General features: G+C 37.7%; 1 protein-coding gene across 1 annotated transcript in view; it reads left to right on the forward strand.

The window, feature by feature from the left end:
- Nucleotides 1-13,411, forward strand: part of CROT (carnitine O-octanoyltransferase) — a 48,394-nt gene that overhangs the window by 935 nt on the left and 34,048 nt on the right. Inside the window, exons 3-6 of the mRNA XM_088018623.1 lie at nt 2,806-2,941; nt 6,592-6,716; nt 8,243-8,424; nt 8,591-8,715. Coding sequence (XP_087874749.1) covers nt 2,827-2,941; nt 6,592-6,716; nt 8,243-8,424; nt 8,591-8,715 — 547 coding nt within the window. The 5' untranslated portion in view covers nt 2,806-2,826. The remainder of the gene's footprint in view (nt 1-2,805; nt 2,942-6,591; nt 6,717-8,242; nt 8,425-8,590; nt 8,716-13,411) is intronic.

The following is a 13,411-nucleotide window of genomic DNA, read 5'->3' on the forward strand; positions in this document are numbered from 1 at the left end:
GTAGGTTCTTTTGGAATTATTTAATCTTCGTGGTAGAGAATTCAGAATAATCCTTCCTGAACGAATCAGGTAATTCACATTTTCAGTGTGTACCTTTTGGTGAGTTAAGACTAGTAAGCATGGGATTGGTAGTCTTGGTATCAGTTTTCTAGAGTCCATCAAGTAGTAGTAGTAGGGAGGTATACAACGAATTAGGGTATCTTTTCTATATATATGTATTAGAATCTTGTTGCCAACGACAATTTATTACAAACTTAACAGTTCAAAAACAAAATCACAAATTGGTTATCTCACAGCTTCTATAGATCTGAGGTCCAGGTCGATTTAGCTGTATACTCTGCTTAGCATCTCACAAAACTGAAATAAAGGTTTCTGTAGTTTCGGGTCCTTTTCTGGAGACTTTGGGAAAGAATCCACCTGTAGGCTAGTTGAGGTTGTTGGCAGAATTCATTTTCATGCAGTTGTAGGACCGAGGTCCCCATATCCTCACTGGGTTCCAGTTGGGGGCTTTCTCACTTCCGTAAGACCACTTGTATCTTCATATCCAGACAGTGCCTTCATTCCTTTTCAGGCTTTTAATCTCCCTGGCTCATCTACAGCCCGCTGCTGGAGAAAGCTTTCTCCTGAGGGCTCCAGTGATTAGACCCACCTGGATAATCTATTTAAGGTTACCTGTGCTGTATAAGACAACATGGTCACAATCATGGAAGTGCTGATCTCCTTATAGTCACAGGTTCTGGGGAGTATAAGGGTGGAATCATGGGAGCCATTCCTGGAAATTTTGCCTAGCATAATATGGTTGTCTCAACTAGATTATTTTTATAATGTGTTTTTGTAGGCATTTAAAAATAGTCCTAATAACACCTCTTTCTGATTATATGATTATCCTCTCTATAGGTAAGGAAATTCAGTTAAAGTTAGTTGCCCACAAAAACTAATGATGTAATATATGGTGATTAACATAACAATAAAAAAATTAAAAAAAAAAAAAAGTTAGTTGCCCAGAAGCTCATGGCTAGAGAGTGGTGGAGTTGGTATTTACCTGTATTTCCATTGGGTTTAAAACTAATATTTATGGATGGTCAAAATAAAGTACAGCCAAAGTCATTATGTGGGAAGAAGCTGAGGAATTAGGAGATCTTTGTTGTGTCTTGCTTTTGGATTAAATCTTTATTTTAGTGTTATAGGTTAAACTCTTTTACCCTGACAATGAAAGCCCAAAATACAATGACATGAGTAAGTGTTTTTTCATACATCTAGTGGGAGGAGGCTAGGGCTAGTAGGAAGATTGTGACAACCTCAATACGTGGTTTCCATAAACAGTTGCAAGGTGCTGCTTCAGTTGGTCCTACCTGTTAGGCAGTGAGGAGAGAAAACACAGGGAGAATACAAATGACCTGGCATGACCTGGAGGAGACACATTACAAAGTCCTGCTGAGCTCCAGGGCAGGGTAGAAAAGATAAAGCTGTGTGGCTTTAAAACCAGTTGGAACTCAGGATTCTGTTAAGAAAAAAAGAAGACAATTTATATTGACCAATAACAACCTCTGCCATACCCTAGCTTTTTTTTTTTTTTAAAGATTTTATTTACTTATTTGACAGAGAGAGCACAAGTAGGCAGAGTGGCAGGCAGAGAGGGAGGGAGAAGCAGGCTCTCTGCTGAGCAGGGAGCCCGATGCGGGGCTCGATCCGAGGACCCCAGGATCATGACCCGAGCCGAAGGCAGCCGCCCAACTGAGCCACCCAGGCGCCCCACACCCTAGCTTTTGATAATGTTTTATTGCGTAACCTTCTGTGAGTGGAATATTTTGTTTGGCTTTGCTATTAATTTAAAAAGTGGTATTTGAAAGGCAGGTAATGAGCCCAGCGCCGAATCCCCGCCCCGCGGTGGGGCGCGGGAAATGTGGCGTTCGGAAGACCCACTCCCCGGCGCCGCTCGTGGGGGGCCCAAGTCCTTCTGATCGAGGCCCAGCCCGTGAAAGGCAGGTAATTCTTATTAATGTTCCTTGATTTCTCAATTACTATTATAATATATAACTTAATTTTTAAAGGCTTATTTGAGAAATCTCATTTTCCATTTAACATCTGTGTACCGCATTCACATTTTGGGTTAGTTTGATTTCTCTGAGGAAAATTAATAAATTTGTGGTAAATGTTTAAGATTGCTTTGGGATACTTGAAACTGTTCTGTGTAGGTCTCAAACCATCTGCATAAGTAGGCTACAGCAGCTTGTCATGATTTAGGAATTCTGTGATATTCTACAGCTGGAAGAGTCTTAAACTGCTCTTATTCTAGAGAGTTCTCTCTTTCCACCCATCATACTTTTCTTCACAACTGCACTCTACCTACCCATTTAGACCTACCGAGAGATTCCTCACCCACTCTCACTTAGCTTTAATGTTGGGCGAAGATTTTGATGAAAGAGATGTGGATTGGACCTTAGGAAAGTTGCTAATCTCTTGAGTTTTGATTTCTTCATATGCAGACTGGAGGTGACTGTCAAAAGGCAGGGATAATATGAAGATTAGATAAATATCTTCTCTCACACCTGTTGTACTACTTGGCAAATAGTGGGTGCTCAGTAAATCAAAACTACACTAGTTCCACTGATGACTCCTTGAATTCCAGCACTTGGAGTCAATGCTTTTTTTTTTTTTAATTGATTTTCTCCGACAAGTTTCTTCCTCCAGGGCTAGGACCAAATTCTGGATATACTGTGGTCCCTAAATAATGATTTAGTGAATTAGAACTAGCATATATAAGAATATTTATGATATTAAAACTGTCAGGGCTTTTTTCTTTAGTCTTCCTGTTGTGCTTGCATCATGGAAAATCAGTTGGCTAAATCAACTGAAGAACGAACATTTCAGTACCAGGATTCTCTTCCATCTCTGCCTGTTCCTTCACTTGAAGAATCATTAAAAAAATACCTTGAATCAGGTATGTTTGTAATCTTCTAGTATATAATAATATTAGCAATTTAGAAAACTGAAAGTATTAGAAGTAGATGAAGGTCTAATTGCTTTTTCCTTTAGGCTCATGATAATTAAAGTATCCTTAAAATGTCCAGAACTTGGAGCGCCTGGGTGGCTCCGTCGGTTGAGTGTCCAACTCTTGATTTTGTCTCAGGTCAGGATCTCAGGGTCCTGAGATCGAGCCCTGTGTTGGGCTCCGAGCTGGGCATGGATCCTTCTTAAGATTCTCTGTCCCTCTTACCCTTCCCTCTGCCCCTCCATCCCCACCTGCTCGTGCTCTCTCTCTCAAAAAAACACCAAAAAAACAAAGGCATTTAAAAATGTCCAGAACTTTTCTGTCTTTATCTCTCAAGTTAATTTTTCCATAGTTTAAAAAGCCAATAAACCTGCTATTAGGTTTATAATAAAAAGTAGTAGGCCTCTGCCTTTTTTTCCACTCCCCACCCCAATCCTACGCCCTCAGACAAATATTTTCTTTTTTTTTTTTGTATTGTTTATCTCCGGATTTGAAGTAAACTTTTATACTAGTATTTCTTAGGTTTTTTTAGTTGTGGCTATTATAAATTTGTTCCTAAGAAGATGTGGATTTAGCTCTTTCACACCTTTAACCTTCCCACTCTTCACACCCAACGTATAGGCAATCCAACATACCCACATTTTCCTTTTCATTCTTTCAGTATAGTTGTACAAAATCACCATTTGGGTTAAATTAGTACTCACCTGATTTAATTCCAGGTTTCACCTGATTTAAATCAGTATGTACCTGAGCTAATTTACCTGACCATCTAGGGTTTATCGTTATGCAGTTATTCACAAGAGAGCCATTCAGTGTACTTTGAATGCCTTTTTTTTTCTTTAAAGATTTTATTTATTTATTTGACAGAGAGAGACAGCGAGAGAGGGAACACAAGCAGGGGGAGTGGGAGAGGGAGAAGCAGGCTTCCCCCAGAGCAGGGAGCCCAATGCGGGGCTCGATCCCAGGACCCTGGGGTCATGACCTGAGCCGAAGCTTAACGACTGAGCCACCCAGGTGCCCCTTGAATGCCTTTTTATGGCATTGTTTTGTTTTGCTCATTTTTCATTTGCTTATTTTGCTTTGTATCCTTAAGTAATTCACTCCCAAATACTTCAATACACTGAAAATTCCTGACTACATTATATACATGATATATAATATGTATGTAGATAAGTACCTATACATTATATACGTAAGCTATTCTCTCAGTTTCATTTCTTGGAGACATCCCTCCTGGAGCCCTCTCCCCTTTTGCTCCAATTAGTGTTTACTTTTCTTGAGTTGGCTGGACAGCTGTTACCTTGGAGCTTTCCTTCTCCCATCTCTGGCAGTTCTTTTTACTTCTCTCTCCTGTGTTGGATTCCCTGGTTCCTGTCTTTGTTTTTCTTCCTCTTTTCACTTTTTTTGTGAAGTGCATCTTCAGTAGCTACTTGAGAAAAAGTGTTTCTGGAAAGGAAAGAATGTAAGACTTAAAATTTTATTCTACCCCCATACTTGATTTTTTGGTTGAGTATAAAATATTCTGGGTTGGAAATGATTTTTCTTAAGAGTTTTGAAGGTACTGTTTGTTCCTCCTGAGATGCCATTCTGTGTGATCCTTTATTTGTGACTTGTTTTTTACACTCTGGATATATTTGGAAACCTTTTTCTTTATCCCTACCATTCTGAACTTCTTGATGTCCCTTAGTGTATAGATTTTTTCATTTATTTCTCTGAATATACAGTAGATTCTTTGAAGTTTAAAAAAATTCATGTAATTTTAGGAAATTTTCAAAATACCTTTTCTTGGATAGTTTTCTCCTCCTTTCTTTGCCCTCTCTTTCTGGAACTCCTGTTAATTGGATCTGGGGTGTTCTGGACTAAGCCTTTGATTAAAAAATTATTTCCCTCATTATTAGTGCCTTTTCCTTTCTGGTTTATTTATGGTTGGGTGTCACCAATCCTGTTTTTGCTTATTCTGCTCTTTGATTCTCATGTGAGAGGCTTTCCTCACATATCTGACAATCATTAGTCATTCATTTTTAAAAGGCCCTAAAAAGCTGATTGAGAGTTCTGTGTGCATGGGTAGGGGCTTGGTGACCAGTGGGCCTTCTAGTGAGCCTTGTTGCAGAGATCTAGCAGTTCCACCGGAGCATGCCCAGATATCAGTCATACTTCTCTTGGACTGATCCATTTCCCCAGAGAAGAGTCCTCTTTTATTTAGAAGGTGTGACCCTGGTATCTAGTGTTTTGGAGCTAACTAGGGGAAGGAGGCTGGAAGGCTTATTGTTCTGGGTGTACACTTTGATTATAATCTCTCCTTTTTTCAATATGGGTTAGGATCTATTTATGCTGCTTCTCTGGTTCAATTTGTCCTAAGAGTAGAACTCTAGATTTCTACTCGTGTTGGTAGGAAGTTGCCTGGCTTTCCAGAGTGGAGAAAGATCTACAGGTGTGGGTGTGGATGGGACTGTTTTCTGCTGCTTCTGAACACTTTTAAGCAACCCGTTTTCAGTCTCTCTTTGCCCCTTTGGAAGTCCATTTGCCTTGAATTTTTTAACCTTTCTGGGATTCTACTGCAGGCATTGGCTTGCTTCCTGGTTTGCACTTAACCCTACCTTGTCTTTTCTTACCTTCCACTCTCCAGGCTTTAGATATTAACTTTCTCCATTCTGCAAATTCAGTTACCATTTTCTCATCTGTTTTCTAATGTGTGAAATGTTAGCTTAACTGGTCTGCTGCCCTCTCCTTTCACATTCTTTGTCCTTATAGATTTATTCCTTTTTAATTACTGTCATTTTAGTGAGCTTCTAGAAGGATTAGAGATAAATGTATGCATTTAGTTCACTTAGTTTAAATGAAAGTCCTCTGATATTTTTAAAATTTCTTCCTTTTTTTCCTCATTTACTTTTATCTGGGAATTCTAGTTTCTTTTTTAAAAACTTTACTGATTATTTGCTGTATTTTATTATTCATTTCGCTTGTAGTTTTTCTAAATACAGCTATTTAAATTGACTTTAAGATAGTACTTTGAAGAGACAAAATAAAGCAGAAGGAAGATATTAATGTCCTTTGATTACTAATTGACTTTTGTCTGTAGCTTAATTTTCAGAACAGTTGGTTTTCATTTTCATGGACTAGAAACCCCTATCCCCTCCCTCCTTTTTTGGGGAAGGAAACCATTATTGATTCTGGACAGGCTTTATACTTAAATTTACATACGTATTGCATTTACATACGTGATGTTCAAGGCTCTGCTTGAACATTAGTTGGAAACAAGCTCTAATTTCTCTTATTCATTGCTAAACAGGATTTACTTCTCTGTTGGACCAATAGCTAGAGGATAGTCCTGTCTTTATCATTTTAACTGTCATCATCCAGAATGATTTTAATGGTTATCAGATTACATAGTATCCACTGTTTAATTTTTTTTACAGCATTTTGCTAGGTTGCTTTTCAGTCATTTTCATGTTGTAAACTATGATTTATTGGACTGCTATGGTAATTAATGCATACATAATTGTTTTACATAATTGAGTCTACATTATTTGTGTAATAGTGGAGGTGAGTTTGTGGTACTTGATGTCTAAATATTTTAACGCATATTTTTTTCCTTATAGTAAAGCCGTTTGCAAATAAAGAAGAATACAAAAGAACTAAAGAAACTGTCCAAAAATTTCAAGATGGTATTGGAAGAAAACTGCACCAGAAATTACTTGAAAGGGCAAAAGGAAAAAGAAATTGGGTATTTATGTTATTGTACCTAGAATTAGAAAATTGATGATACCTAAAGAATGAAAAATAAAAATGTGAATAGCTTTTATTTTAAAATTATTAGTGTAAATGGCCTTTCAGTCATTGTTATAGTCATCTAAAAGACTTAATGAATTGTTTAACTCTAGGGAGTTTTGAATGTTGTGTGTGAGCTCTTTTCTTATATGGGGAACTTGTCAAAATACAGGTTTCCTGGGATCAGTGATTCTGAATGGGGGCCCAGAAACCCTTATTTTAACAGCTGTCCCATGTAGTTCTGATGGAGGTAATCTGTAGACCTTGCTTGTGAGAAACATTTTGTTCAGGTAATCCCAGCCTGAAAAAACTCCAGACACTAAAAATAGACCTACCACGTAGGTGGCATACAAATATTTAAACATCATATGGGAGAGAAAGGGCCATTACAAAATTGGAGTGGAGAATGGTTACGAGTATTATGTGTTTTAGTTAGATAGATTGAAGGGGAGATGTTGGTATAATAATTACTGAGGCACTCAATAATTTCCTACAGGGAATCTTTGACTTCTTCAGCTTAATTACTTCTGTAGTATGAACCAGAGGATAAGTTTTTGTAATTAAAAAACATTGCCTTAATCTAGAAATCAGGAGTAGCTATCTTTAAGTTTTAGAAATAAAAAGGAAGCTGATCTTTCCATTAGTCATTGATACCTATGATGGAATAATAAAATTTTATACTTCCAGATTCCCTTATTCTCAATCTTGAGACTTGAGTGATTTTAATTAAATCAGGGTAAAGGTAAAGAAGTCTGTATCCTTTTGCTTATTTCTTTTTCTGAACGATTGATTATAGTTTATAACATCAGTTTCTTAAAAAATAACTCCAGATAGTTTGAGATCTGCTTACTTACGCATGAAATTCAATTGCATGTTGTAAAAGAGGGACACATAAAGCTCTGGCTCTGAAAAATCTAAATTAGTTTTAAGTGTACTGAAAAGGTTTTATATTTTTGACTTAGTATTTCAGTTTTTGCTTGGAAAAGGATAATTGCGAATGCCTTAATAGTTGTTAAAATTAAGTGAGGATTTGTTTTATATTTACCCAAGGTGCTCTGGGAAAACACACCTAAGTACTTAGTTTGGTATTTGTGACTCCAGTATGATCCGTCTGAAAAGATGCCTTTTCAGTGCTTTCTTGTTGCCTGTTTTTGATAGTGTAGTTAAGCTGAATAGTATTTAAGATCCTGTAGTTCCAAAAAAAAGAAATGATCACAATAGCATTTTTCAATATCTATGATGATTTAAAACAAGAAAACATGTTTTTATTTCTTAATTTTTTTGCTTTCAGAACAAACTTACTGAGGTAAGATTTATGTATAATAAAATCCGTTGTTAGTATACAATGGATGTGGGTAAGAAAACATGTTTTTAAGTGTTAAAGAGTAAAGAGAAAAGAACAAATACAGCTTTTTTTTTCCTTGCAGTTACACATTCAAGTATTCTCAATAGCATTAGGTTGATATTCTTAATTTCTTTTAGCTGGAAGAATGGTGGCTGAATTGTGCCTATCTGGATGTTCGCTTACCATCGCAACTGAATGTCAATTTTGCTGGTCCTGCAGCCCATATTGAACACTACTGGCCTCCAAAGGAAGGCACTCAGTTGGAAAGAGGAAGTATAAGTCTTTGGCATAACTTGAACTACTGGCAGCTATTAAGAAAGTAAGGACAGTTATGTGAATTTAGTAACAGATTCACCCAAAGTTTGAAGTGGCAACATGTTGAGAAGCTTAATTTATTTATGTGAGGATACTACAGTTGATACTACTTGGTTTATAAGTTTTATAATGACTTGATCAAAATACTTTTTTTTCGTTTGTTTTAATAGAGAAAAAGTGCCTGTTGATAAATCTGGAAATAGTCCTCTGGATATGAATCAATTCCGAATGCTGTTTTCCACGTGCAGGATTCCAGGAATTACTAGAGATTCAATTACGAGTTATTTTAGGACTGGTAAGTAGAAAACATGGGTGTGGTGTTTTTTGTTTGTTTGTTTGTTTTGGTAAAGGCATTGGGATTTGGGTAGTTTTGCTGCAGTTTCTATGACACTATGGAACATACTATTTTGAATATTTCTTTACTGGATTTTGACTAATCAGGCTTTCTGTGAACCTTTTAGTCATTGTGATTAGTCAGAAATAATTTATGGGAATGGATTTTATAAACTGGTCTTAAATTATTCTGTACAAAACCTGATGCTTACCTTGTGTGATTTGAGAGTTTAAGTTCTAAAGAGCATTATTAATCAGTATTAGGAAATCTGGAGCATAGGATCTGGATTTGTCTGTCTTTGCCCTCTTTGAATTCTCTTTTTGAGTGTGCTTGTCTGTGCTTATCATACCCCATTTCTCTTTGTGAGTATGCCCTCCCTTTCACCACCAGGCATATGAGGTGAGAGCTTGCTATCAGTCTTCTTGAAGGTGTAGGAGTTCAGAATGACTCATCAAAATTCCTGTTTTTACTGTCAGCTTAATGACAAATTCTGCTTGGTGTACTAGCATATCTTAAAATGGAAAATTCTTTTGTAAGTGCTGGTTTTCAGTTATTTCAGGATCTTTTTCTTTTTTATAAATTTAATAATGTAGTTTATAGTTACTGTGGAATGTAATTAGGGAAAGATATTTTTCTTCATTTAAAAGTAAAATTTCTCTAGCCAGTTTTGCTTGTAGTGTGGGGAGTTTGAGTTTACTTTCATGTAGAACTCATCTTTGTAAACCTCATTAGATGCTTGAGATATTTAATGTCCTCAAGCCCACTCACATTTATCTTGATGTTGCAAGTGAAAGGCCTGCTTATTTATGGCATAAAGTTTAATGCCCAAATATGAATGGAAAAGATGAACAGGAGAAAATGGAGAATAGCAGTTAGCAAAGAGAGAAAGATGCCTGTCATTTAGGATCTAATATCAATAGACCTGGTTTTCAGTTTAATCTTTATCACTTCATAGGTCCTTAGATAAGCTAATCCTTTATGTTACAGCGTGTAAAATGTAGATTCATTAATTTAATAATGTGTCTCCTAATGCAGTCCTTTAAGCTGGTTAGTATATTGGTTAGTCATGGTTAGTATGGTTACTATATTCTTGTACTTAAGACCATGTGAAGAGGTGTAGATAGGGACAAAGCTGAGGGAATAAGTAAACAAAAAAATAACAGAGTTACTGATAAATACTGTATAGAGAATTCAAATAACACGAGTAACTGGATGGCTATTTTAGATTAGGTAGTCAGGGAAAACCTGAGGATGTGAATGATACGATGATCCAGCAGTTTTTTGGCTTTTTATTTTTGTTTTCATTTGGTTCAGTTTGTTGTTTTATGTGTTGAGGGAATCCCCTAGGCATGAATAAACTTGGCATGTTTGCAGGGGAGTTATGGATGGAGCAGAGCAGGCAGGAGACAGAGGGGACTCTTGGAGTGTTGGCTAGAGGCCAGATCATATAGTACTTTGTAAGCCAACTAAGGTGTATGGCTTTTATTTAAAATGTGAATAGATAATGAGTTTTGAGAAAGTGGTGTGATCAGATTTATGTTTTAAAAAGATGATTCTATCTGCCATTTGAGGACTAAAATTTTTAGGAACATACCAGGGTAGAAGCAGGGATATCCGTTAGAAAATTGTTTCAGTAGTCCAAGAGAGCCATAATAATGACTCGTAACTAGGGTGATAGCATGAAGCTGGTAAAAAGTTGTTAGATTCTTTATATATTTTGGATTTGGATTTAGTAGAATTATTCATAGATTGGTTGTGAGATGAGAGAGAAAAAGGAGAATCAGAGATGACTTCAACATATTTGGCTTGAATAATGGGATAGAGAGCTGTGTTGGTTCATGAGGTGGGAAACTCTGGGAGGAAATATTTAGGGAGGAAATTAAGAGGTCCCTTAGGCTATGTTGAATTTAAGATGCCTTTTAGACATCTGAAGTGGAAATGCAGGTAGGCAGTTGGGTACAAAGTTGGGAGTTCAGCAGAGATTTCAGTACTTCATATAGAGATTTAAGAATCACCATTAGTAGGCATAGAAAACATTTTTAAAGGCATAAGAGTAGCTAAAGTTACTTTTGTAACACATACAGATGAAGATTATCAGGGGAACCAGTACCAAATCTTACCACAGTTAAATAGGGTATTTGGTGAATACCTCCTGAAGAGGAGAACACAGAAAAGAGACCAAGGTGGGAAGAAAGGAAGGGCAGTGGTCTCCCAGAAGCCAAGAGAAGGAAGTGTTGTGTCACATGTTCCAGAAGCCAAATCAGATAAAAATTAAAAGTGACCATTGTATTTATCGACATGATGTGGACAGAGCCTGCCCTGACAAGAGCAGTCTCAGTGCAAGTTGGGGAAGGGAGATCAACTGGAGGAGGTGAAAGCAAACCAACTAGTTAGTGACAACATTTGGAAATAATGCTTACGGAAAAAGTTTTGATGTGCAGTGGGAGGGACTTCATTTAATTAAAAAAAATGAGTGATACTATAACATAGGAATGACAGGAGAGAAAGAAAAATAATCTTTCAGGGGAAAGAATAAACAGCCAAAGTCATTGAAAAGATAAGAGCTGAGAGGGTCAGGAGTAGAAACGGTGGAGGGCTGGTCTTTGACAGGAGCAAGGATGAGAAGGAATGCAGAAAGTGCATCTAGATGCAAATCGATGGGCCAATTTTGTTGTGGGAAGGTGAGGAGGTCTATGTATTCTTTGTGTTTTCCTTGGTGAAATGAGAACTGAGGTCATTAGCTGGGGTAGAAGATTAGAGGAGAAAGAAGGTTTAAAATACTAGTCATTTTGGGAGGGTGCCTGGGTGGCTCTGTTGATTAAGCATCTGACTCTTGATTTCGGGCTCAGGTCATGATCAGGGTCGTGGGGTGGAGCCCCACGTTGGGCTCCACGCTCAACATGGAGTCTGCTTGAGATTTTCTCTCTCTCCCTCTACCCTTCCCCGAGCTTGCTTTCTCTTTTTCTCTTTCAAAATAAATAAATAAGTAAAATCTTTTTAAAAAAAAATAAAATACTAGTCATTTTGGAAAGTGGGAGAAGCAGATGTGCTAGGGGAATGCAGGGTAGCTGATGAGTGTTGAGTGCCCATTTGAAATGGTGGGTTTATGAATTTAAAGTTAGATTAGACGGTATGTTGTTTTTTCCTTCAGCAACAATCAGGCAGGCATAGAGGGAGAGAGTGAAGGATTCAAGGGTTTTGCAAGGAAGAAATTAAAATGCTGGGCCATGGTATCTATCTTCGAACGGAGAAAATTGAAGAGATAATGCATGTGAAGGCAGCCTGTAAGCCTCTCTGGCTAAGAGGATAATGTCATTAAGGAGGCAGTACTTAAAACTATTTTTATTTGACTTACCCACTTAGAGACCATTAAGACTAATTCAGTCCTGCCTTTTACCCTGTTAACCTCATTTTGCCTGAGCAGTTCAACCTCTCAGGTCCTCTCTCATTATCTAGATTCAGGGATTTGTGCGTAGCCTAATTTGATCCAAGTTTCCCACTACTGTGACCCACCCCCCTCCGTTTCCCAGACTCTTCTGCTATAGTTTCTGGAGCTCATGGTCAGCAAAATCCTTTATATCCTCAACCTTTTCTCTGAGAGTTCCTGTTTCCCTGTGAAAGGTACTATTACTGAAGCTGGCTATTCTCTGAGCTTACTGCATTCCCTATAACCATCTGAAGTGGGTATATTTTTTCTCATACTGTGGTACTAAAGGGTATGTAGGAGATGTTGGTGTCCTTTTTATTTCCGGTCGCCCCTGCCCCTTTCGTTTCTTCCTTACAGTTGGAGCTCTTGAAAAAAAGAAAGCTATCAGGTTATGTCACCAGTGCTTGTCTTTGTTGTAGTGGGGTTTTTTTCCTTTATTTCTTAAAAAAAATTTTTTTTTAAATTGAAATTCAATTTAATTAACATATACTGTATTATTAGTTTCTGAGGTAGAATTCCCCCATTGCTTTATCACCAGTCTCACTATCTTTCTTTTCATCACTACCTCCTTCACATTCTTTTTTTTTTTTTTAAGATTTTATTTATTTATTTGACAGAGCGAGAGTGAGCGAGCACAAGCAGGGGGAGCAGCAGAGGGAGAGGGAGAAGCAGGCTCCCTGCCGAGCAGGGAGCCTGATGCAGGGCTCAATCCCAGGACCCTGGGATCATGATCTGAGCCTAAGGCAGAGGCTTAACCAACTGAGTCACCCAGGCGGCCACCACCCACCCCCCATTCACATTCTCGATGACTTTAGCTTCCAGTTGTAGATGATCCATGACCTCTCCTTTCCTTCACTTTTTTCCTCTAGTAATCTGTACCTCCACTCCTTCTCAAGCAACCACACACTCCTGTGGTCATGCCCTAGAACTTGTTATTATAAAAAACTCCATGTCCTCTAACATAGAAATTATAAGCATCTCATTCTGATCTCCACGTTCTCTTCATAACTCGCTTCCTTTAGTAGTCTACCTTAGCTATTTCTTTGAACACACTGTGACTTAAATTGAGTTATGCTACAGTTCTTCACAGTTCCATTCCTCCCTCCTCCACCCCCAATCTGTACTTCTTTCTGTGCTCCTTCACTATCATCACTCCTTCGCATACACATTCAAATCTTTGCCCACTTGCTCCCTCATCACTCTACCCACACCTTATCATGGTTTAATTTT

The sequence above is a fragment of the Eumetopias jubatus genome, unplaced genomic scaffold (assembly GCF_037043125.1).
Source record: "Eumetopias jubatus isolate StellerSeaLion01/CBP00866 unplaced genomic scaffold, mEumJub1_p1.0 scaffold_14, whole genome shotgun sequence".
Taxonomy (NCBI): Eukaryota; Metazoa; Chordata; class Mammalia; order Carnivora; family Otariidae; genus Eumetopias; species Eumetopias jubatus.